At 40.2% G+C, this 26,866-nt stretch overlaps 1 protein-coding gene across 3 annotated transcripts in view; it reads right to left on the reverse strand.

Annotated features, from left to right (window-relative positions):
* Window positions 1-26,866, reverse strand: part of MCTP1 (multiple C2 and transmembrane domain containing 1) — a 290,569-nt gene that overhangs the window by 49,972 nt on the left and 213,731 nt on the right. For all 3 annotated transcript variants that reach the window (XM_075526465.1, XM_075526464.1, XM_075526466.1), the window contains one exon: window positions 5,184-5,303. In XM_075526465.1, the coding sequence (XP_075382580.1) occupies window positions 5,184-5,303 (120 nt within the window). The remainder of the gene's footprint in view (window positions 1-5,183; window positions 5,304-26,866) is intronic.

The raw sequence follows: 26,866 nt of genomic DNA on the forward strand, positions 1-26,866 counted from the left end.
TGCTCTGATCCCTTCCCCATCTTCCCTTTGCTGAGCTGAAGTGCAACTCTCCCTCTTTGCCTTCCCGGCCTGTCCTGACTAAAGAGACAGTACACATCCATTGCACGATGGTCATGAGAGCAATCCCACCACGTCTCCATGATCACGCATGCACGTAGCTGCACGAGGACCTCTTAGCTCCTACTGGCTCCTATGCTGTGCATGCTAATGTACAGGCACTGCAGGGAGAGACCCTCTGGCATGCTGGGTTCTCAGAAAGGGCGTGAGAGCTTCTTTGGGAGCGGCATTTCCTTACTTGTGTGCCTGTATATTTGGGGTGGGCCCCCTCTGCCCTGTTTGGTTGGTTTTGAGGCCTCTCCTGTCCACTTCACCCTAAGCACTTTGCTTGCCAACTTAGACCACCACTTCTTCACTTGATTGTGGGCCATCATCACCTCCCTCTCCCATCATTTCTAGTTTAATGCTCTCCTCATCAGGTTGGCCAGCGTTCTGCCTTCTGGGAAAGAAGATTTTTCGCCTCTTGGTGTGGTGGATCTTGCCTCTTCCTAGCAGTCCTCAGTCCTCAAGGAGGATCCCATGGTTGTAAAAACCAAGTCCCTGCTGTCAATAACAGCCATGCAACTGGTTGTTGACCCGCTAGATCTGTCCACTCCTCTTCCAGCCCTTCCTCCTCAATGGAAGTATCAAGGAGAAGACCACCTGGGCTCCCTGTCTGCTACCTATTCAGTCAAAGAAGAACAAGAACTTGCAAGTGTCACCAGAGGAGATCCAATGTGCCTGTTACAGCAGTTAAGCGTTATGGCCCAACAGCTGAGAGACTGCCACAGTTTGTCCTAATTGTGGTAGTCAGGATTAGATACACAGGGGGAAAAAAAAAAGTAGCTATGCAAACCAGATTTCATTCACAATACGACATGTTCCAACCACACAATCAACTGTTTCATCTCAGGGAAGGGGACCAGAGCAGCTGGAGAGTGCGAACATTTTTAATCACTTTGAGGGATTATCTGACCATTCCTTAAGTTAGGCAGCTCCAGCAGGCAGTCAGAACACAGCCTGAAGTAGAAAAGCAGGGGGAAAAAAAAAAGATATTTTTCCCACTAACTGCATGCAGTTCTAATAAGTGTGACTTCTGCTTAGAAATAGAAGTGAAAAAAAGACCCCAGACAGCAGTACTGCTGTTTTCTCTAAGCTATAAAGGTGAGGGGTTTTTGTACAACACATTTGAAAACATCAAAATATTAAGTAGTTTCTTAAAAAGACTGAAAAGAAGCTTTAAACCTCAGCATACTTTCTGTTAGTTTGGCTATATCTAGAAGTCTTTCAATTACAGCTGTGTGGGATGAACTTTTCTGTTCGACCATCTATTGTAAGATGTGATTTGGGGTTCCCAGAGAGTCAAGGCTGCTACGAAATAAGCCAGTCCTTTACTCTCGCTCTACCCTTGTTCTCCCCGAGTATCCCGAGCGGTCTGTCACCGTGCCACGCTCCACTACCCTGTACCTGCCATAGGCACAGGGCTGGCGATGAGCAGGGCAGCACTCCATGCTGCTCCCCACCGCGTGGAGCCAGCGCAGGTGACAAGGGGCAGCGGGGACAGAAAAGTGGCAGCGGTTGATACCTCTCCTCTCCCTCAAAGGATGTGAAAAAGATGCTGGAAAAAAGGCAGGTGGAAAAAAAAAAATAAAAGCAGTAAGATCCACTCAGTTAGAGTCTTGTGTGTTTCGGTGGTGATGGTTTAAGATGAGAACGGCAGTTGTGCTAAAAATAAATTATTTCATGAGGTCAGGTATTTAGGAGTACGATCATAAGGAAGTGCAAGGATCCTTGGAGAAAGCAGCTAGGTAAGCTTCAGGCAAAAATGTTACTGCAAAATTCAGAGGAAAGCATTAAGAATGCCATTTTAGTGATTTTTTTTCCTTGCTTAATATTGGAAGGACATATTTACTCTGTGATTTCTTTACACCTGCCACATGACTGAATGCCAGAAGTTCATTCATTTTAGATCAGTTCTGAATTCTCACAGATTCATTTAGAAAACTGTCCACCAAATCTACATCTATCTACATCGGCTTACACCAACATTTAATGCAAGAGTTTGTATTTCATGAAAGCATATCTTTCAGAAACACAACTAATCTTGATCTAAATGTATAAAAGATAGGGAATCCAATGCTTCTCTTTGAAGTTTGTGCCAGTGTTTGACTAAAACCACACTGATGATCCATCCTACACAGAGAGTCCAGCTGAATCCATGAAAGCAGTAACACCTAATACACTGCTTCACCTCTCTGTCGGACTTTCCAACAGACTTATCTCCTATTAGTAAACACACTTAGGGCTCCCCCTTGCCCCAACCTCATTGCACTTTTAATTCAAGAAATGACTGGCACATATAACGTATTAGGAGTCAGAGTAAATGGCAAAATAATCATACTCGCACTCAAACGAGCAGCGCAGGCTCATGTTATGACAGAGCAACCCAGATCATTTGGCAGGTGAATTATTCCGTAAGAAAATAAGTTCCAAACCACTTCAAAGAAACTGATGCCCAAGAGGACACAGCAAATGATACCTTGTCTATAGAAACAGTCAACAAGGATGAGTTAAGGCTGGCCCATCTGCTGTATGCAGAGAGAAACTGAGTGATCACTATTTCATTGACCTGCAGAAGAGTGCAGTCCCTAACGCCTGAATTGATGAGACAATTGATAATTGTTTTCTTGTAGGGATATTACAATGGAAACTAATTCTTCTGACCTACTTTTGAAGGTCCCAAATTTAAGTATCTTCCATAGACATGGAACAAGTCCATACAATTTTCAAGTACATTTGTCTAGTGTTAATTGACTGAAAGACGTCAACAAATATATTTATCTTTTTGTCTTATCATTAACTTGAGGATTTCAAAGTAACTTCTAAAGACAGATGATATTCCTAAGATAAGTAGTCAATGATTTCACTGAGGCACACAAGAAATCTCTGGAGACCTGGGAACAGAAGCCAGATCATGTGAGTCTTGAAGCATTCTCTAGCCACTAGAAAACACTGCTTAATTAATTTAGTTAATATTTACACTCTGCATAGGAAAACAGAAATATTTAAATGAGTCCTAATCTAATGATACTGTGCTAATGACCTGAGCTAAGGACTTGTGATATTACTGAAGATTTGTGAGTTAATTAGAAAGGCATCCAGTAAGTCTGCAGATCACTTCATAGAAGACAGATGCTCACCATGATGATAACCAAGCTCAATTCATTAAAAATGAGGTCCCAACTTACTTGTGATAAAACCTAAACAAAAAATAGTAATTAACAGCACAGATATCAAATATTTGGGAATAAATGACTGCTTGAAATAAGCTGTGTAGCTTGGTCTGAAGCAATCTCAGCAAGAGGAACATTTTTAGAGCAGCATTTGGTGTCCTCAACGGAGAGCCCATCAATAGCTTCATTATTTTGTTAGAAAAGTTACATGACCCAATTAATCTTCACAGGCAGGTGGTATTTCAGAGAGAAATGAAGTGTATTGCAGCTCACAAGTGAAATCTCTCCTTTCACAAGGGATTTCAGTTACTCATAAAATCTTCAGGTTGAGAAGCTTTAAGCATTTCAGGCAGCAGGAGACTAAGGGCTGTGATTAAGTAATGCATCTTTTAAATCTTGATCTTAGCCTTTTTCCACTAATGTTAACAACCTTTGAGATCAGGGAATCCCTGTACCACTCCCACCCTTAATTTTAGATGACCCTTGGAAGCATACCAGTCTTACTGATGTAGACAGGTAATACCAGTGCCAGGACCAGGGCTACATGAGTTCCTCTGGTGACTAATAATTGCAGTTGCTAGACATTAGGGTGATGGGATCATTCAGGCTGGAAGGGACCTCCAACCTCCTGTCCAAAGAAGGGTCAGCCATGAGGTCAGATCAGGCTGGTCAGGGCTTTATCCAGTCAGGTCCTGAAAACTTCCAACAGCAACTGCACAACTTTGCTGGGCAACATTTTCCACTGCTTAACAATCCTCACGGCAAAAGTGTTCTCCAGCCTGAACCTCTTTTGCTTCAAATTATGCCTGTTGTCTCTTCCACCACACATCTCTGTGAAGAGCCTAGCTCCATCTTCTTGATAACCTCCTTGTGGGTAGTGCAGGGATGCTGCTCAGGTCACCCAAAGCCTTCTCTTCTCCAGGCTCTTTCGAGCCCACTTCGCTCAGCTCCTCCTTACAGGGCAAGTGCTCAAGCCCCCTCACCATCTTGGTAGCCCTCCACTGAACTCGCTCAAGTTAATCAACGCCTGTCTTGAACTCGGGTGCCCAAAATATTGTAGAAGCAGTCTAACAAGTGCTGAGCACAGGGGATAATCGCTTCCCTCGATCCACTGGCTGTGCTCCTGTCAATGCAGCCCAAGGTGCATTTTTTCCACCCATCCAGATCATAATATCCTAGACAGCACACTGCTTTTGGGATACGAATACCGATACAAATATCAAATTCATAAGGCTCAGCAATAAAATACATGCAAAATCCTTAAGCTGCCTGGATACTAGAAAAATTGCACAGCATAGACTACAACTTCAACTCTTGATATGTACTTCTGAAAATCTGAACCATGCTTTTATTATTAATAAATGTCAGTTATTAGTAAATGTTTGCTACTTTATATCCCAACTACATGCATTTAATCAAACAATGGCATTAGATGAGGAGAAGAAAATAAGAAAAGGCTTATATTAAGCTCAACGAATGGTAACATACTAATGATAAAATGTGAAATACAATAAAACGTGAAACATTCTGAAACCGTTAACAAATTGAAATAATTTTAACCTTTAACTTCAATATGTGAAATAAAAAAATGCAACATAAGGACTTAGGCACACAAAACCATTTTCAAAGAATTTGCCTTCACCTGATCAATAAGCCTCTCATCTCTGCTCCCACACAAACCAGATTCTGAGGATAGTACATGTTCTACTGTATTTTTACACGTCATTTTCAACAAAACCAGACACTTTTATTGGACAGCTGGAGAAAAATTAAATTGCAGGTGGGAAAATTGTCCATCGAGCATTGTGAACTGAGACATTTTTAAAAAGATGTCATATTTAAACTCAGTTACAAAATTTTATCTAGTTAAAAAAAGAAAACGACATGTATGCGCTTGAAGTAGAGAAGACTTACCGTATCATGTTGCCTGTTATCTTTCCCTGATACGATCAAGAAGTAGTTCCATGCCAGCAGCAACAACAAAGCCAGTGGTATCATGTAGAGCTCAAAGTTCCAGACCACAAAAAGAAAAAGCTAGAAGACAGAGCAGGAAAAAAAGTGATTCAAATCAGCATTTCATTAAACTCTTGTGCACAGTTAAGACCAATAAATTAAAACAATTCTAAAGAAACCCACCTTTCCTTAGGCAGGAAAGTTGTTTAACCACTTTGCTGACTAGCCACTTACCTGCATGAAACAACTGCTACACTTTCTGTTGCTTCGTACCTAATCCTTGCAAAAGGAAAATTGATGTAGTGTAGTCTAAGAGGAATATTAATTGTTCTCTAGTAAAATAATGCTTATGTGGACAAAATAGTGCAAAATAGCATAAAAATAAGATCGCAATTTAAGAAAGAAAAGGTTAGTTATTTCCATGGATAAAAATTAATTGCTGTTTAGAAGAAAGATCTTGGTCATTTTGTAGTAATGTCACACAAACAAGCAGAAGTAAACATCACGACTAAATCTGAAAAAATGTTTTGCATAGAAAACTAGCAAAAAAAATCACACGAAAAGGTAAAAATGCGCAACTATTTTAATGAAAGGAGAGCAAAACAGTACTGACCACAGACTCATCGAAAATGGGATTTACAAGGAATGCTGAGAAGCAACCTAAGTCCATCCCTTCAAAAACTCTGACTTGTTGAAGTGTTTCCTCTAAACACCTCGAGTGCTCCACGGCTGGAGGCTGGCAGAAGCGTGGCCAGGTTACGTCTCCCAGAGGTGCGTGCCTCGACAACTGGGGGCCACACGGGGACCGCAGCCCAGGAGAAACCCATCGCCACGCCACAGCTCTCTGCTGCGGAGCTCTGGCAGGCTCCACAGGCTGGACTTCAGCCTCAGACCCATCAGGTGGTACAGAGCTGACTTCTTGTGAAGCCTGGAAGTCCTAAGCATTTGTCAGAGCTCGTAGCTGTCTGGCAGAGACACGTCCAGCTACGTACTGTTCCCTACTGCTGCTGGTACAAAATTATTGGTTTGCAGGAAAGAACTAAAAATATTTGCACTTAGATGGGGTCAAACGAAAACCATTTTTACACCCAGTTTTCCCTATGAACAAATCCCCCTTTATTTTAGCCAGCTCTAGCCATAACTTGAGTTTGTTTTCTTCTAATATGACAGAAAATAAAAATGAAAGTATTATAGCAAATCACACTAAGTACCACAGCTGGATGTACACCCAGAAATCCCGGTAAGCCTTTTTCATCCAAATAGTTAAGCTTTTGAATATTTGTGGTTTTACTACCTACTAAAATGAATGAAGGTGTTGTGCCATAAAACTAGCAAACCTAAAGCAATGCCAATACCTAGGTAAACTAAAAAGAGGCTCACTTTCCCGAATCAGTCACCAAGATCTATATAAAGCTGAGTAAGAAGAAAATGGGGATTTTAATAGTCTTCTGCTGGATTTTTGTTTAGAGTTAAAACAAAATGCTCTTACCAAATACAAGCTCCCACATAAAAGAAAAAAAATCTGTATTTTAAGTAATCTGCTCTCTCAAGATCAGCTAACTTACCTCACCTCCCCTAATTTCCATCACTGAATGCATAGTATACATAGTATATGGAACTCCTGTGAGACTGCAAGACAAACATGATAAAATACTGAAAGAACTGAAAAAGCAGTGCGTGTGACATACATAAGAGGATATTGGCACTTCTAACAGTTAATATTTCATTTGACAGAAAATTTTCTTTTTTAGGTTGTTTAGCTTAAAAGGAAATCTGTTAGAAATGGTAATGAATAAGAAGCAAACAACAGCTCATGGAATTTGAGAGTTCTTCTATCAGCTTGCTAACTACCCTTCTGAGAGCAAGATCTACAGGGATTTGATACAGTAAATTTGATAGAGCCAACTGACAACAGAATTCGCATCACAAAAGAAGAGCAAAAAATCCTTGCACCCTCTAACCCCAGAAACGCCCTGAGTCAAGGGATACATGCTGAAGGGAGCTCCGGGAGTCGACAAACAGCACCCAGCTATCAGAAAAGCAAATACTAGAGATTACCTGTTGAGAAATGACAACGCATACAGTCTTTCTTATGGTCCCATCTGAAATTTGGTTAGAAAGGCAGAAAGAAAATCAAGTAATATCCAAACAATCCCTGACTCCAGAAAAAAGAAGCCAGAAACCTAGACAGTCTCAGGAGATACAGGCCTGACCGGAGACTGAGGAACACGGTCATCATGTACCCTGTACTCCAGAACATCAATGAGTTCCCATCCAAACACTCCTCACTTTAGGTTCCTAAGTACCAAAGGATCCTTAAGAGTATTAATTCCTTACAGCACTGTACTCTGTAGGCCATTAAAATATTATATTAAGATATTACCTCTTTACAACTTGTATGGACATACCTTTCAAAAATGTGGATATTACACCTGCCATCTCCTGTAGATGATTTTGCTGACCTGCCAGCTTCATTTCCATCTAGTCTGGCCGAATTTTAACCAGTTGCCCCTTTCAGGCACCTGTCTCAGCCAGGCACTAGGAAAACGGGGACTCTGTATTTGCAACACAAATGAGATGTGCGCTGTGCGAGACCAGCACAGTGACGGCACTGCAAGTGAAATGGCCTCGCTGTCTTCCCCAGAAGAGAAATGCACTCATGAAACACACATGGGAGAAAACACGCAGATTCCCCGTATTAGACAAAACTTTTAAGCAAACATGAGCAAACCCAAAATGTGGTACAGAACAGCACGAAAATCCAGGGACTCGGTTCTTAGGCATAACGGGCCTGACAGCTGCGGGCAGACGGAAGAAAGGAAGTGGTATGTAGAAACCTTAACTTCACTTCCCACACAAAGGGGAGGAAAACCTAGGTATCCATCCATTAGACAAGTATAGGGGGAAAAAAAATCCAGAAAAGCTACGGTACAAGTATAAAAGGGCAGTTCTGGGTCTTACCCATGCCTATAAATCATCCAGTGGAACATGGAGTGTATCTGGTATGATCTCTTCCAAGGAAATAATGGCTCTAACTCCATCTAAAAAAAGGATCCTCATCACTACTGAAACAAGCCAACTATTTTAAGGGAGGAGTGGGAGTCTCAAAGGTTACAGTTTAATATAGCTGCCATTTCCTACACAGAAGAATATAAGGGAGGACTCTTTTACTTCTCCCCCATGAGATCAAGATTTTCAGAGTCACAGGCATGAACTGGCCATTTACAACATCACATCAGTTGATACTCTTAGTGAGAGACACATGCATTAAATGATCATTGAGGGAGACACATGACACTATCCCTGGTGTACAACACTTCAAAAAATAATTTAAGTTAGAATATTGAATATCCTATTCTTTTGCAAACTACAGTATATTTTAAAAAGAAATCTCATCCAAAATGATTAACACTTCCTACTGTTCAGAAAAAAAGCCTGCCCTTTCAGACTAGCAGCTGTGGATCATTAGCTTTCCAGTGATGAGATGTGTTTGATGAGTATTTTTCTTTCTAATTAAGAGATGAGATTCTCTATTTGACTCTCTCTTCAGACAGAAGTGAGGAGAAAGATTTCTGCCTATGTGGAAAGGCCATATTCTACAGAACAATTATTTCAGATTTCTTTTTATCTACCTCCACCCAATTTAATTTCATTTTTAACAGAACCCTGTTTGCACCCACAGGCTTCAGAGCATTAACACCTGCGTTTCCCAGCTCTTTTTATTTTTCCTTTTGCTTCTGTTTTGACTGCCAGCAGAGAAGAGCACGTAAAAAAAGGAGCACCCCACGCAGGAGACACTGACCCACGTCCTCAGGTGCAGGAGAGAGCAGAGCACACGACGAGGGAGGGCTGCCAGTACTGCTGATTGAGAACTCTGACAAAAACTGGAAACCGCTCGCTCCACGGAAATGCCTGGATTGAGAGAAAGTCACAGGACCGAGCGCAAGATGCTCCCAGCTGACACGTAGGGAGCTTTCCAGAACCTGCAGCCTCACTGCAACCTTCATATGTGGATTACCTCCAGGGAACGACGAAAAGGGGGCTCGACATCGCGCCAGCCTCGCAGCGTTCCTCGGCTTCTGCTGGCGGTGCCGGGGAAGGGGAAGTCTCCGGAGGCGAGCCACCCAGCCAGCCCCAGGCTGACACGAGGAGGAGCCCTTCGGATTTGCATTGGCAGCACCCGGAGTCACGAGCTGTAATGTGTTGGGACGAATGGTGAGATACGGCCATTCCCACCACCGTCGTGTCACACGGGGCATGTCACTCACACCGCAGCCTCCTCTTCAAGCTGTGGCTTTCCCTGGTCATTTTCAAAGAGGATTTTTACAGCCTCATTTACATAGTACCTCTATGCTTGCATTATATGCATTACCCAACTCCTGATTACCCTGGAAATGCAAAATTTGGCTGCACAGCGTTTTGGCACAATCACAAACAGAGCTGATGTCTGCAGCTCCAAACACTGTGCTCTAATCACAAGATCATCCGTTTACCCTTTAGGCTTAAAAGGACAATCGTATTTCCTGAGGCTTTGTCCCTCGGATGTATTCTCAGAAGACTAGAATGAAAGATAACCCACATATCTGCGTGGTACAGACTGTCTACTCAGTACCGCAGGTTTTAAGGCTCCAGTAAAATCCTGCACAGTGTTTATACTACGAAACACTTGCAAATACTTTTTTGTTGTACCTTGGAGAGTCAGTAGTTTCTTCCATTACAAAATTAGTCAGTTACCTCTGGTGATCATGGCTCCTCTCATCTTGTACGACACTTCTATTAAAAGAATTAAAAAGGAAGCATTTCTTTTAGCTGTATCAGACCTCAAACACACTAGTATTAATGTAAACACTTATGGGAATCCATTTCAAACGCAGTGCCCTCATTCAGGTAAGTCTGGAAGAAATGCGCCTTTTGAACATGTTCTAAAGAATCCTCCAACAGGTTTTTTTTAGCAGTCTTGCAATTTCAGTTCCAATTACCTGAGTGCCTCGAGAAGGTGCAGTCTGAAAGATTTGAGTCTAAAACACATTATCTGTTACTCTGTTTCTTTAAATAGGTAAAAGTCAACTTGAAAATAGCAAAAGCATGGAATGTGTAAAAAAACATACAGAAAAATTTTCATGACATTCCCGCCTGCATTATTTTGACAGATTTCCAGTGCAACCTTGGATTAGCGTTGGTTCTCTTCTTTAAATGCCTGAGGTCTTGGTAGTCTGACAAATGCTGAATAATTAGTATTTTTGATCCTCTAAGAGCTTTTCCTTTAACTCAGAAACAAACTTACAGGATTTCCTGCATCTTCTCTCTCTTTGCTGGAATTAGAACAGTCCAGTTCACTGCGATTTAGATTTTTACTCTCATTCTTTCTATTTATTTCATGTATAAAAAGAAAATTGAGATACTTCCATGTTAAATAATAATAAGATCTTAACAGACTGGATGAAGTATTATTTTAAACCCAGCCTCGATGAGGCTTTTGGTGTACTGAAAGACCTACGGTAGCTCTTGTTAGCGCACTTGGGTCCCATACCTAGAAGAACACTCAGTAAAAAAAAATTCATTTCTTCCTGGTAGGATATTTCTGGTCACAGTTTTCCATGTTGATAACCTGTACAACAAACCCACAGTTCTGTTTCACCTCACTTCTTTCATCTAAGCGTGGTGTACCGCCAGTTATTAAAGAAACAAGTCTGACACTCAGATGTGACTCACTTGATGTGCTTCAACCCACCCAGCTTGTTTTTGAAACACATCTACAGCTAGATTTACTTCATCTGAACAACCTTCACGATGATCCTATCATCCAATCGCGTCGTAATGTAAGCTGCCTAAGTCTTTACAAGACTGTCAGGACCACTAGAACATTCTAGTTAAAAGCTTGAAAATTTTCATTTAATTTTTGTTTACTTTTTTCCTTACACCTTTTAACTGACGTTTCACATCACTTTCCAGAAGAGCTATGACTTTGCTTCGAGAATGCTGACAATTCCAAGAACGCGAACCCCACAGCACAAATGCAGCACCATTTTAAACAGCGCATGAATTACTAATATAGAATTCATATTGCTGCATGTAGAAAACCAGTTGCATGTAGGAAAAGTTAGGTGGAAATAAAAATGCATGGGTCACCCCCCACACTCCATTTACAAAATATGGAATCTCTTGGGTAATTTTTTTCCCTTCACTTAAGGTTTCTGAGCTGCATTATTACAGCTGCGCAGTTAGCATCCAGGTTAAAATGAGAAGGGCAAAATATGGTTCATTGAGGCCATTCCCATATACACAGCCTCTTGCCATTCTCAGGGCACTTCAACACAGATTTGTTCTCTCAGACTGCTAAAACTAAGAGAAATTGATAGTATTTTCCCTATGAGCAATAACACCTGGTATCAAGTAACAAATGCCCAACCAGGAAACGTTAGATCAAAGGCATGTCTGAGAACGGGGCTATTAGGTTCATCGAACCTCCGTCCCATTTTAATGCTGCATTTTCTGAACAATACTCAACTGTTTACTGCATGACCCATGTCTTTGTTTCAGCAACTTTACCTAGAAGACTGTTCTACACATTATTTTCCAAGTAAAAAAGTGCTTTTAATGCCTGTCCACAGATTGATTTTGCTTCGCTTTAAGATGTAACTCTTGGGCTGCCCTATTCTATTTAGCACAGTTCTGCTGAGAGGGGTAGTCACCAGCGGTAAGATTCAAGCCATTTTGTAACTCAAAGTGTCCCATTTTACTCTGGGTTTTTTAAAAAGATGCACTTTGGTCTTCTCCCCATTGCACATACCTCTTCTCATCCCAGAAATCAATCCCGTCCTTCCCGATTTTAAAATTCCTTAAAAATTGGCTAACAGTTACAGAACTGCACATGCCATTTCTGCTGGAAGTGTCACACTATGAAAGACATTTCTAAAAAGTACATTTCACAAAGTTATTTACTTTTTTTTGCACACACAGATCTATGCCACAAATCTATGTTTATGTTCCTTTCACACAAAAATTTGGAATCTGGCAGATTTCTCCTCTGTTACAATTGCACTGCTATGAGGGTGGGACTGTTGAAAGTGTAAATGTATGTGTCACTTCAGATGAAAAATCTGAAGTGTTGACTTTGTGAGAAGTGTACAATCACAACGTGGATAACGCTCGATAACTACAGCTATTTATGTGTAATGGGTTGCTCCCTTCCTTGCTTACAGCTTGAGCTACTGAGCAGGGGCTGACGGGCTTTGAACCTGCCTCCTGTTCCTCCCAAATTCCTGAAGATTGTAAAATTAATTTGTCCATCAAAAGTTATTAAGCTGGGTATAGGGAAAAAATATTGGGTATCTTCTTTAGCTTACTGAGAATGGCTTCACTGTATGTCCACTGTAGTCCAAACAACAGCCATACTCTCCAGACATCCTTTATGAAAGCTGTTCCAAATGCTGTGTTTTCCTTTACATCCCATACTGCATCAGATTAACTTTTTCTTCATTTGCTCCCTTATCCTCCATCCATTTTTGCAGATCAAGGGAAATCATTCAGCATTTTAAGATAAAAAACTAGGAAAAGTTTAATAGGGTAGAAATAGTCACCATTACCCAAATACTGGAAAATAAAAGACTTGCAGAATTCCTTTTTCCAAGGAAAAATAAGTCACATACTTTAAAAAGCTGAATGTGAACTACTTAACCTTCACATATGTTTAAATTGTGTTAATCTTTATTGGTACTATAGAAAAACTAACCAAGCCTTCCTCATCATTCATTTACAAGTTAACAACCATCAAAACAGGATAGGAAGGGATATCCTCACTAGGATATTAGGAAGTCTAGCCATTGAAAAAGTAAGCCCTTTGGCTGTAGGAAAACCTACAATTTGCCAACTCTCTGTCAGAAGTGAAAGGGACAGCAATAAAATTCAAATTGTATGAAAGAAGACTAAAACCACATGGTTAAAGTATATGGGCAGTCTGTGATTTCCAGTGATAAAATGCAAAAATACTGATTTTTGTTTTGCTAACCACCCACATGTCTGGAACAAACAGAAATACTGGACCCCACAGAAGAGCAGAGACACTTCCACAAGCTGTTCTGAGGGCTCACTTCACACACTGGAACCGTACTGCCCTTATTATACTGAAGGTACTCTGGCTTAAACTTATACTTAGAGCTAAATCCTATAATTTTGTTTCCACAACTATTTGGAGATACCTGCATCAACACCCTGGTTTCTCTGAAGTCCTGGAGATGTCGACTGTTCACACACAGAAACCCCTTGCCGAGTCTGTCCCTTCACTTGGAGCCGAAATTAAGGTTGAATCAAGAAATCATTCTGCTGCTTCTGTTTTGAGTTTGTTGGGGTTTTTTTGTTTTGGTTTGGTTTGGGTTTTTTCCCCTCCTATTCTTAAATATATTCTGATATGTTTTGGGGTGTTTTTTTTCTTTTGGAAGAAGAGATAGAGGCACCAAGGAACAGGATGACAGAAGAATCACCAAGAGGCAAGGCCACTGCTTTTCAAAATTATAAGAACATCCATGCATTAGAGCACTAATACATGTAGACATTCAAATTTCCCTAGTGATTTCTTTAAAATCTTTTTTACATATTAGGAGTGATTTTAGAGGGTGCCACTCGCCATCAACTATCACTTGATATCAAGTAACTTAGTCTAATGTTGGCTTATGTTAAATTTTCAAGACCATCAGTCAACCTTAGTGACTTTTCCAGGCTGATTTTCATACTTGTGATTGATGACCTGCTTAATTTTGTTGTTCTATGATGTCTGGAGTATTGGTTGGGTATAACTGTAAAACAATAAATAAATAAAAGCCTAGGATTTGTTTGCCTTCCACTGAGCAGCTTTCCTTAAGTACATATGGCCTAACCTCCAAGTTGTTCACACAATGTAAGAAAATGTCTTTCTACCTTTTAATGTACTTCTTTGTGAATGCATTTTAATGAATAATAATACATTTCAGCTACCTTACCACTCTTTGTAACTTCATCTCCCAGTCTGTCTTGTAAATTTCTAATTTTCTTCTTCACTGATGTCAAGACTTCTCCCCCAAACATCAGTTCTGAAAACTTGCAGAGTTATGTGTAGCATCTCTAGCAACATGTGCCTGTTTCTATTTGCAACTCTAATATTAATCCGGGGCTGATATTACTGACTTCTCATTTCTTTAGAGTGTTTTACTCTCTCTCCGTGGGCATTGTATAGCGTCCCTCCCTTCCGCCCCAAATGATCTGTTTAAACTTACTTAGATGCCACAGATATCTACATGTTAGCATGCTAGGTATATAGTTTTCTTCATATTTACCAAGCCTCTAAACTTGCTTGTGCAGAGTAAGATTGTAGATTGCAGAAATGAGAAGTCAGCAGAGAATACTAGTTTAGACAGGAGAGCAAGGCAACTCCAGGTGTTTGAACAACCTGAATTCTGTGCTTATAAGATCATCCCTAGGCTGAGGCCGCTGAGACAAGCAAGTATTTTTAGTTCCCTGGAAAGACAGTTATAATTATATTCTGCAATGCTTTCTTTAAACAAAATGCAAAACAAAACTCTCCAAAGTCATTTTTAGCTGGCAGTTTTCTCTAGTAGACTACAGTAGATCCCAAGAAAACTAAAGTATGTTCACATCCTTCTAGGTAAAACTTAAAAAATTGCACTATAAATAAAACAATGACTTTTGCTATTAGCATAAACAGTACGAACTTGAAATAGTTCAATGAGATAAATACGACAGTAGTTAGAATACGGTTCATGAAATGTAAGGTAACTATCTTGTACATTTTCAGTTTGACTTTATTGTAAAACACAACACAAAGGAGTGGAAAGATGGTATTAACAATCCCTTTACAATTTTGTAGAATCAGTCATGAATGAATAAATAAAAACAATTTAAAGAAACACTAGTTACTACTGTATCACTACCCAATCTTTGGCTGAGTTTACTTCTGCATGCCTTTGCTAAACTTCTCGGGTCTGCAAAACTCCATTCAGGTGCATTTGAGGAGTGGCACTAGATTCACACAGCATTTCCTGCAAGAGCATCATCCTGAACTGTTGGGAGATGTACAAAAAATGGAGTCAGGTACCTGGTTAAGTAATGTGCTAGTCACACCTAACGATGGCTGAGGCACTTTCAGCCTTGGGAAAAGTTTCTCTCAATACCCACTTAACTGCCCTGCTTAATAAGGGTGAGCACAAAACGGACATCTCGGAGAAACCAGAGGTGCTGCATGAAGGAAAAGAACGTCAAAGGTAGACTTGCAAAACAAAAGTGACTCTGTTTGTTTAGAAACTACAGGAAAAAACTCACATTCCAGCTGGAGTTAAGTAACCATTCATATAAGATGCTGGAAAAACAGAAGTGAGGTGAAGGCTGAAAGAGAAGCAAAGGTGGACAACGTTCAGAAGTTCTTAGCAGTTCACAGGCTCTATGGACATCAGCAAGCTAGATCCAACACAAAGAAAAAGCATACCACGTAATTAAACAGCCTACAGAAATTTTTGAGCTTTTTAATCTGATTTTTAAGGTTCACTGTTGCCAGATATATTGAGAAATAAAGTTTTTAATCTATAAACTATAATGTAATTTGTCAAGACAAACGAATTCAACAAAACAAGATTTTTCTTTCTTATGTTCCTAAGTGGGAAAGTGTTTCCTGCTGCTTTTGTTGAGGTAATGTTTCTGCAGGGAAAAGTATATTTTCATGCTATTAAAAAACACACATGCCCTTCCAATTGTTTCTCTGTAACAAATTTAATTATATTTGTATTTCCACAACCTACATTAAATCATATTTAGCACAGAGAGGTGTGCCCTGGCAACTTCCCTTTTGTTTTTATAGTTACTTCTTCCAGCCAGCAAATGCTACACTCCAAGCTGCTCCCTTTACAATCATCACTCTCCATGCTGTAGTGGCTTGCAGAAAGTGCGGTTGTGCACTCCAAATATATGATGTTTCATAGAATCTACCTCACCTTTTAGTAGTTCATTGTTTCAGCAACATTACACTTCATTTATTTAGACGTCTGCCACTGCAACATGTTTAGCCACACTTTAACATAGAAATGTTCCACAGCTCTAAAAACCCATTTATTGAGTCAGCAGCATCATCAATAATGTTTACTAACCAGTGAAGAATACTACATTTTATAGATGCTCATTTCAAAGCACATCCTTAAAAGGTGAATAGGGGAATGCAGAGTATTTTATTGCTATCTACAGAACAGTGTATCATCATTCTTAATAGCCATTGCAAAACAAAAGTGACTCTGTTTGTTTAGAAACTACAGGAAAAAACTCACATTCCAGCTGGAGTTAAGTAACTACATTCTCAACATTTCTGCGAAATAATGTAGTAATGAGAGCACTGGTGTCAAAACCAGGACAGATTTTGTGTGTGTGTCTTGTGTGTTTAAATGTGCTACACATACCAGGGAGAGGAGTATTCTCCTTGAAAGGACCAAAGTCTGGAATTAGACATTTCACAAATTTACGTGAGCAGAACTCAAGACTTGGAATTATAAATATGAGGTTTCTATACCTTAACAGCCTGTTCAAGTCTCAGAATCTTTCAGTCAAACCAAAACTGATGAATATGGTATTACAGAAGCTCTCGTTATTAAGTTGCCTATCACTTCCCATTCTAAAAGATTTCTGGCAGTTTTATAGAAGTTCTAATGCATTTATTAATCATAAAAGGTCTTTGAAACACAACAAGAAGTCGTCCCTAGGGCAAAAGGAGTACATTTTCTTTTCCAAACACAAAATCACTAGTGCTTAGTTGATATACACACTTGTGAAAAACCTCACTTCCCTACTCACTTTTGCATTGCTAGCAAACCAAAATAATAATGACCGTGAAGACCCAAGATGGAGACTTGACCTTGTGATTGTCATAGTTGAAACAGCTGAAGTATGTATGCTACAATTACTGACCTGATACTTTTATTAATACAGAAGAGAGCAGACTTGAGCTTTGAGCAGACCTCTCTTTGGATGTCACCCTTCCTTCCCTAACTCCCCAGTACCTGACTTCCACCTCAGCTTTTGTCGAGACCAGGGAGAGGACGGCATGGGTAGTTTCAGCTGGGATTTTAAAAACCCGGTAAGGTACTGTAGAACTGACCTGTCATGTTGAAGTAGACTGATGGTTTGTGAGCAGGCCTGGGCTCTTCAGAGCTGCGGCTCAGTGCCTACCACTTGAGGTAACGCTCTGCATAATGGCAGTGCTTGGCCGCTGCCTTCACAACAGTGGGCTAAATCTGTTGCTGATGCCTATCAAAGCTATCTGCAAGACTCAGGAACTCAACTCCCTGTTCTCTAGGAAAGTGTATTCCAGCAGGTATAGACCCCCCTCCCCTTCTGCTGCTTCCTCTCACCAGACCTCTGACCAGCTCTGACTGACATCCTTCCCTTAACTTCCACCTATTCTGTCTTTACCCAACTCCTGCTGGAAGGAAACTGACTCATCCTCCACTGCTGGTTCTCCCCTCACTAACTGCACTCAGCTCTCTCCTGTTCTCGCCTCGCTTCCCAGATTGTCACGATGCTCAGCAGAACTCTACCTTGTCCCCTTTCCCATCCTTTCTAATGCGATGACTTTCTGTTCCCTTCCTCCTTCCCTCCCAAAAAGGTCCTAGTTTCAAATCAGAATTCCTCTTCCTTTATTTTGCCTGGAGAGCAACCAGAGGAGAAACAAAACACGGGGGATTTTCTAGCTCTTGATTCCTGCATGTGTCCTTCCCCCGCACTGGCTCTGGAGGAGCATTTGCAGCCCTCGATGCTTCGGGACAGAGAACCAACGCAGCAGCAGGGGAAAGGAGTGTCTACAAGAAGATGGTAGCCAGATGGACACATTTAACGTGTCTCTGACAACACACAGACAGGGCAGCTTTCAAGAACTGGCCAATATGTGTCAGTGCACAGACAGAAAACAATGAGCAAAACACCAACATCAGAACTTTACTCCTTTTTAGGAAGTCCTGGTAAGTTTAAAAATACAGGAATACATCCTCAAAGTGGTTGCAAATATTTTAAGGTGAGCAAACATATATTTTTTCTAATTCAGAAAAAAATAAAGTACATTAGTACATTGGCTCAATGAAAAGTTTCAATCCTAGAACTTGAAGACTGACAAAGTCAAAGGCAACTGAGGAGATTACAGGCAGATCTTAACCGCAGACAGCACTGCTGAAATAACCTATAATAAATATCAGGCAGAAAGAAGGAATTTGGGTGTATAACCAGAACAGGATCTGAGTTATTGGAAAAAGTCTCTATGGAGATCTGAGATAATCACAAAAGCTGTCTTCCTCATTAACGGTTTCACAGCTGCACAGTTCGTCCAAAATAGAACAAACTATCAAGAGTCCCTTCTCACAGTCTCTCTTCACATCTTAAAAGCATGAAACTTCTTCTTGGGCCTTTGAAAGCCCCTAGTGGAATTTAACTAGTAAAGACATATTGGTGTCTGGTTCCACAGTTACTTCTTTTTTTTAAATACTGGTGAGGTGGAAATCACCATAGCTGGAAGATACCTGTCATGGCACCAAAAATAATACATACCAACTAAAAACAGGAATGAATGAGTGTCCTGGTTTCGGCCGGGATAGAGTTAATTTTCTTCCTCGTGTCTGGTGTAGTGCTGTGTTTTGGGTTTAGGATGAGAATAATGTTGACACCACGCTGATGGTTTAGTTGTTGCTGAGCAGTGCTGACACTGGTCGAGGACTCTTCAGCTCGTCGTGCTGCCCTGCCAGCGAGGGGGCTGGGGGGCACAAGGAGCTGGGGGGGGACGCGGCCGGGACAGGTGACCCCGCTGGCCAAGGGGATGTCCCACGCCGTATGGCGTCACGCTGAGCGAGGACCCGGGGGGAGCTGGCCGGGGGCGCAGCCGCCGCTGGGGAACCGGCTGGGCATCGGTCAGCGGGTGGTGAGCACCTGCACGGGGCATCGCTTGCTTTGCGTATTCTTTTATCATTATGATTATTTTCCCTTCCTTTTCTGTCCTATTAAATGGTCTTTATCTCAACCCACGAGTTTTACCTTTTTTTTCTGATTCTCTCTCCCATCCCACGGGGGGGGAGTGAGCGAACGGCTGTGTGGTGTTTAGCTGCCTGCCGGGTTAAACCACGACAATGAGCTACAAATAAAGAGATAAATATACATTATGTGCATACATAATTTTATATGTATGCACACACAGATACAGCTATATATTTACATAGCACAGTAATCTTTCCTCCACATATTTTTTAATTCCATTTTTACACCTTCTGCATAGGTCCTTTGGGCCACATATATCATTTAGTAATACCATTGTTGGGATGAGGTTTCATTGCCTGGTACTCATTTAATCGTTTACATCTTTGCATAGTTAAGAAATGAGACAGAGTAGAAAAGCTGTCTACTACTTTGAACTTGTTCTGCCCGGGTGAAAATGATACATAACATTTACTCTTATTGAAAGGAAAACAGCTCTAATTTTACAGACAGGGCTGGAAAATTTTCTTTTGGTCTTATTCCTTTTGCTTTATTAGAGTAACCTTTTTTCCTACAGAGTGCATAAGACAGTATTAACAAGTCATGGGGTTTTTGTTTTGATGCTGCATCTACAGTTAACTACTCGGTAGTTAATTTTGGAACCTTGTATGAAAACACCAAGAAAAAGACTTTACAGATATGGGTAAGCACAGATAAAATTCCAAATTTAGTGACAACCGATAGGTATTTTACCATCTTCTCTGACCACTACAGGCTTTTCATCATGCTACAGGCAACAAACCTCAGTGAAAATCTGGCTGGATGCCCTTCCATCCTGCAGTGCATAAGTAAAATCATCCATAAACTACTTGAGTTTCTTAAAACTCTATTTAATTACTGTCCAGAACACTTTAACTTCATTCTTTAAATATTTATTATATAATCTAATATGTTATATCAAGGCCCACTGCAATGAAGTTTTCTATATTAAGGGAATGTGAATAATTTAACACCAAAGAGTTGTCAGTAAGGTATAGAAACAATGTAGAAAGCATTTTTTTTGAATAAAAGACAAATCTCGTGAAAGCATCACAGAATTTTCATATCCTTCCAGGCTTGCTTACACAGCTTTTTTACCTGAAATTTCCCACCAGTGCTTCTCCATGTATGTTAACGAGCACGACAAACTCCAGGAAGCAAACCACTATGATGCATACTGACCACTACACAGGTGGAAAAAAAATTAAATAATGTGGTAGCCTAAGTCCCAAGACACAATCCCACTATGATCAGTAATAGCAGAGTATAAAGTCCTTAACCTTCAGCAACCGCAAGAAAGCGCTCGCATGAGAGGTACCTTAGGAGTCGCTGCCACGTTCTCTAAGGCCTCCTCCTCACCCCAAGAAATTTGGATAACCACTTTTATTTCTGCGTTAGAGGGACAAAGACGTGTTCTGACTGTGAAGCAGGCTACGTAACGATGAGACAGCATGCCATGAGTGAGTTATTCACCTTACCTTCAAGTCATTCGAGATGTGGCTATACCTCCGTGAGACTGTACTGCCTAAAGCACTGCTTCTCAAGCTTTTGAAATGATAGGCCATTTTAAGTTATCACATTTTGTTCCAGACTACCAGACATCCTTATCATCAAACTTTTAAATACATGCTGTTTAATATGGATTTATAACTGGGAAGCACTCGCTATGGAAAGTGACTACAAATCACAGTTTGAGAACTAGTGGTGTAGCAAGTTATTATATAGCACAATAAAAGATAAAGAAAGCAACAGAAGAAATACAATCTGAAACAAAGGAGGGCATAATAATGAGGTAAAAAAGAGAAGTAACACCAATAAGTATAAAAACATGCCAAAGCAACAGATATTTTTGAAAGTTGTATGTACTCCTTACGTTTTAAAACTAATCAACCTGTGCAGTTACAAAAATAAAGGCAGTGTCAAAACCCCATCAGATAATTGTATCACTTCTGTCATTCCTGTCACTTTATTACATACTATTCAGTACTACTACATAGTATCCATTATTCGTGAAATAACATTAACATTGATGAGGTATAACGTGTTATGTTGAATGAACCTCAATTATGAGATACTTTCTTTAATTTTCCTTAATATAACTTCAGAGTAGGTAGTGTCAGAAAGTACAGAAACCCAAATTTATATATATATATATATATTGCAACTACATCTACACATACGTTTAGCTATATCTCTCCACATGAATAACAATTTTGTTTCTAAGAATAAAAAGAAAGACAATTGGTTGAATTACTTCTACAGTGTATTTTTATACTTGAATATATTACTATTAGTTTTACAGAACTTCTTCTTGAGCTCTTATGGCAATCTTTGAATACTTTAGTAGGTGGGTGGTTTTTGTTGTTTTTCTTCTGCACACCACCACCATGAAATTGTCATTCCCACCTCAAGCAGGAAAAAAGAGCAGAACAAGTTTTCTAATAGTACACTAAAGTAAAAAATAGTATGGTGATAATGATGGCTTTTTAAGCCCCCAAATGCAACATGAACGATGACTAACAGAGAAGAAGAGAAAAGACTTACTGAAGCACAACTTTGGCATACAGGTAGACCAGGAATTCCAGAGAAAAAAATTTCTCATTAAAAGAAAAAATAGCATTTATTGTCTGTATGAATTCTTTTTCCTAAAATCTCTTAAAAACCTCTCTCCATATTTCTGGAATCTCTGTTTCAAAATTTTTCTGAAGAGTGACTTTTGCGCTACCTAAATTTAAACATATAAACCAGCATAACAGAATGTTGGTTTCACAGAGATCGAGGAACAGGTACGTGTCCCATCTCCAGTCTGGGACAAGGAGGTGTCCTTTCCTCTTGTATTCCTTTCGGAAAGACACATGCATGAGCACACAAAAGCACACACAGAGGAAGAGGAGAGGGACCGTGGGTACGCTGTGCTGCACACTTGCCAGTCAAGTCACTTTTTATTTCAGCGCCTATATACAAATGTTGGTGTCCAACTGCCCACACTGCAGTTACTGCCTTTAAAACGCAGAAAAAAATAAGTTAGTAGCTCTTCAGCTTACTCCCAGCTCTTCCAAAACCTGTAGCACCAGTGAGAATTCATTTCAGTCATGAAGATTGTGACATATCTGGAGAAAGCTCTATTTGCAATTGCTGGAATATCATTTGCTCTGACTGTGCCCGCTTCAAACATCAGAAAACAAAAGCTTATTTCCTATGCTCTTGCTTCTCGCTACCATATGAAGCCATGAAACCCCCAAATGCTGTAGAATTATTTTCAGTGTCAATTTCTTGTTTATCACATTTTCCACCCTATCTATTTTTTAGCATCTGGTGAGTCTCCCCAGGATCTAGCTACATCTCTGATAAAGAGCTGTTTGACAACTGCATTCTTGACATAAGCTTTCTCACATACATTTTATCTGTATGTAAATACACAAAAAGGGCATAAAACATATTTACAAGTATAGGTGTTCCCGATATCGTATTCAAACACCTACATGAAGTAAATGCATGTATGCGCTCATATACATTCAGTAATACAATGGGATTTCCATGGGGAAATGTGAAAGTTATTGTTAAAATGTCTGTCATCCATGTAAGAGAAACAGAAATGAGCTGGGCATTAAATTTGCATACAGCCCCAAGCACAGAGGTTCCTGCATGTGTAGTGTTCTCCTGCTCTTGATGATGGGCATATCTGGCAGAGAGAGTCTGTCAGGATGAGCTCAGGAAAAAACACCCCCAAGGAGATAATTTGAAGACATACTGAGAATTTGCCTCAGTACATGAAAATAAACATGAAATCCACTGCAAACTATGCACACTAAAAGTTACCACAAACACTACGCCACACACCAGGGGATAATCTATTTCAGCTAATTAACACACAGCCACACACAACACTGTGAGAAGTGGTTGCCACTTAGGATTGATTTAGGTTTTGCATTGCTTAAATAGACTTGGAAAGAAAAGGTCTATTTAAACGTTCAGACAGAGAGGGAAAAAAAAGGTAAAATTAAAGTAGCTGTGAAATAAACAGGCTCAGATTCACTTGATGGCTTAGCTTTCTACTGAACAAGAAGACAACATAAAGACGTTAGTAACTCTTTTATAATAAATATCCAAGAGGTACAGTCCCCTTCTTGATTTTAAGGTTGCTTCTGACAATGTCAATACTAACACCCTCAGCTCCAAGTTACAATCAAGATTATATTTTTACGTTACAGGTAAACCTGTGTTAATAGAATGTATCTTTTAAAAACAATACTGGCTGCTGAGGTAGAAATTGTTGTGACCTAAAATTCAGGTAGAAACCAGATAGACATTACATTGCATGTGATTTTATTTTAAAAAATTATATAATCAATGTGTGAAAAAAAACTTGGCCTGAAACCAGCTAGCATAAGAAAATGAAGTATTTCACTCTTTCCTTTCCTTCTCTTTTTCCCCAACCCAATCCTCTTTTCCTTTCAATTTTTCTTGTTATAAGAGAAAGTGTGATGCCGTTTCATAACGTCTACTTTTTTAGCACACACACACAAAGAAAATAACAAAATGTCATATCAAAAGTAGGACATGAAAGCACATCTCCAAATGTTTACAGCTACACACCTTATTAAGCATCTTTACTACTCTTAAATAGTAATTGAAAAGATCTCATGTGCTTCTGCACTGCCCTGCTAACTTAACTCTCGTTATTTCATGGACAGTTCACAGATACTACTGAAGAGTAATAAAATGGATATGACTGAAAAAGAACCCAGCTGAAGATTGCTCACCCACCCACAAAAGGTTTAAAGCAAGAATGTAAACCAAGGAAATAAGGGAGGGTCACAGATGTATCCAAGGAAAACTGAGGTGGTACCTGTAGCAGTTTCAGGGTGTCCTCAGCTGGGTTTGACTTCTGCACTTCACATGGCTCAAGCCAGTTGGACTCCACAGAGGCACGGCTGCAGTTTGAGCCAGCGACAGCCACGTCCCCAGGCATCTCCATTTGGTTCAGCAGCAGAACACTCGGGATCTGATACAGAGACTGCCGTCTTGCCGGCAGCACGGACAAGGAGTTTGGGCTTGACTTCAGGGTTGAGACACCAGCAAAGATGAGAGTACCATATGCATTTGTGGTAAAGATAGAGGGGAATAAGACTACCTACCATATGAGAATGTGAAACAAATCTAAATACTGCCAATCCTCCTTAATTAAAAAGAGTATATTCCAACATAGATATGCAACTCTGAAACAGAAAATTAATTCCCTGCGTCCAAAATGTCAAATTTCAGAGTTCAGTAAGGTGAAGCATTAAAATATACAACCAGAGCTATAATTTTTGGAAAGCACTGGAAAAATTATAAGCTCTCTATCATAATTGACTGGCAAAAGTTGTGAAGCTCTGTCCCTAAGTACCAGGCACCACCAAGGGTGCAGGGCCTTAACTGTGCAACTCCTGCTTCAGAAAAGGGATCACTTCCAGATGGTCACGAACAATCAGGACTCAGCTACAACCGGACTGAGGCAAGGGAGTTCACGTTTGGGTAATGGCTGAGCAATGTGTATTTCCTGCTGCATTGGCCCTGCCTTCCAAAACTGTTACCGCAGCAAGCAGGCATCTTTTATGACAGCAAGGTGACTGTTGTTTTCTGTTTGCTAAGTGCCTCTGAAGGCCTAACAGCAACGAGCGAGAAACCCGAGCCATTACGCTGTAGTCCGGCAAATTTAGTCCATCAGAATTCGAGCAGAGTTGACTGTCCAAGGCCAGGCAGGGACCAAGCTTTGATCTCCTGTTCGCATATTTGGGACCATCACTAGACTGCTGCTTGGTTTCACTGCCAGCTGTCTTTCACTTCATCTCCTTCTTTATGTAGTTCCTAACAACTATTGACATTTTCTTTTGTCAGAAAAGCTGTTCCTTCATCATAAACGGTCTGAGAAAAGAATATGGGCAACAGAATGAATGATGCTTTGCCATTTGGTCAGTTACAGCTAACAATGTGGGGAGAAAAGGAGAGTCTGTTACGGGTAACCAGATGAAGGGGAACCGTTAGTTTTCATCCCAGTAGGAGGAAAAACTAAACTGAACTTTTTACTGGAAGGACCATTTGATCTTCCCACTAAAAGAGAAGTAACAGGAGGATGTTTCACATAATATATATAAAGGGAAGCAAGGTTTAGAAGTATAAAAAGCAATTTTGGAAAGGGTGTTCTGCTAATTACAGTATCATTAACCATGATTATCCTTAAGTTACCTAAAGGGTGGGGTTATTTCTGTGTCTGCAGGTAGATATTTTACTGGTACGAACAGAAAAGTTGTGTAGCAAACTCGCTGATTTATGGCAGAAATTAATACACTTATTTTCAGAGTAAAATGATTGCTCTGGTCTGTGAGCAGAAGTAAGAGTTATAACATGGTGGTACTGTTGATTGGTTTTCTTTTGAAGACTTCAGGTTAGTAGAAAGTTCAGTGAGTAACTAGCAAAGATTTTAAAACCAGGAACACAAGGTTTATTGATTCAATCATGAAGAATTCACTCAGAAAAAAAAAAAAAATCAACTTTAAGGTTTCTGTGGTGGGATTGCATCTTGGCACCCCCAAGAAGGATGGTAACTTCTGCACAAACACCATACCTCAAGGGGAAATTGGATAGGAGTAGTGTAAGAAAGGTCTTTCACAGATCAACTTGTAGGAACTTTTAAGAACTGTGAGGTTTCCAAACAACCCAATTTGTTGTTTTTTAAATAGCTGAATATTTTACAGTAGGGGCTCTTAGTTAACAGATTTCTCAATATAGATGAGTGAAAAAAAATCTGGTGACCTTCCTTTTATGAAGGCACAAATAACCTGAAAGGGTGCAGCTACTTCAGAGAGCAGAAAGCCAAAAACAGAGCAGCATTTACCTCCCACTCTAAAATACCACCACGCTAAGACCAAAGATTTCAGATCACAAAGAACTGGCTGTAAGCCTCTTCAGTCCTCTTCTCTTGGATCTTTATTCCACTACACTACAACTTCAGGCAACAGCTTCCCAACAGTAGAAAATGGAAAACCTTTTCCTAGCCCAGACAGTACCATGCAAATGACAGAAATGCACATGGCGGTGGAGACCCAGTCACAGCCCTCCCGATGTCAGAAATCCAGAAAGCAGTCACTTCTGGATCCCGTCAGCACCGACCTGAACTGAATGAAAGTGCCATTGCTAAGACACGTCATCCTTTCTCCTCTAAAAGAATGATGGCACTGGCAGTTTGCCCCAGCAAACCGGTCTCAGCAACAAAATACCTGAAACTTGATCAAAAAATGGTGTAAGCAAGTGGAAAATGCAATACAGTTAAAATCCTGATGTAAAAGTAGCCTAGTGAGAACAGAATCCGGCCTCAGGTTTTTCACATCATACAGCAAAGTAATACCAGTAATCCCCTAAAACAGTACTTCAATAATGTTTATCCGTGTCAGATTTCAAAAAGAAAAATACATTAAAAGTAGGACCACAATACTCAGTGTCTGCTTCGTGAAAGCTTGTGATTGCATTCCAGTTTTTTCCTTTGAAAATTTGATCTTGTGTCTAGACAGTGACAAATCGCTGGTTCTTCGCTCAGTGGACCTTCCTGATAATAGAAGATATTCTTCCCCAAGAGAAGGAAT

Source organism: Mycteria americana, chromosome Z (assembly GCF_035582795.1).
Source record: "Mycteria americana isolate JAX WOST 10 ecotype Jacksonville Zoo and Gardens chromosome Z, USCA_MyAme_1.0, whole genome shotgun sequence".
In the NCBI taxonomy this organism is placed as follows: domain Eukaryota; kingdom Metazoa; phylum Chordata; class Aves; order Ciconiiformes; family Ciconiidae; genus Mycteria; species Mycteria americana.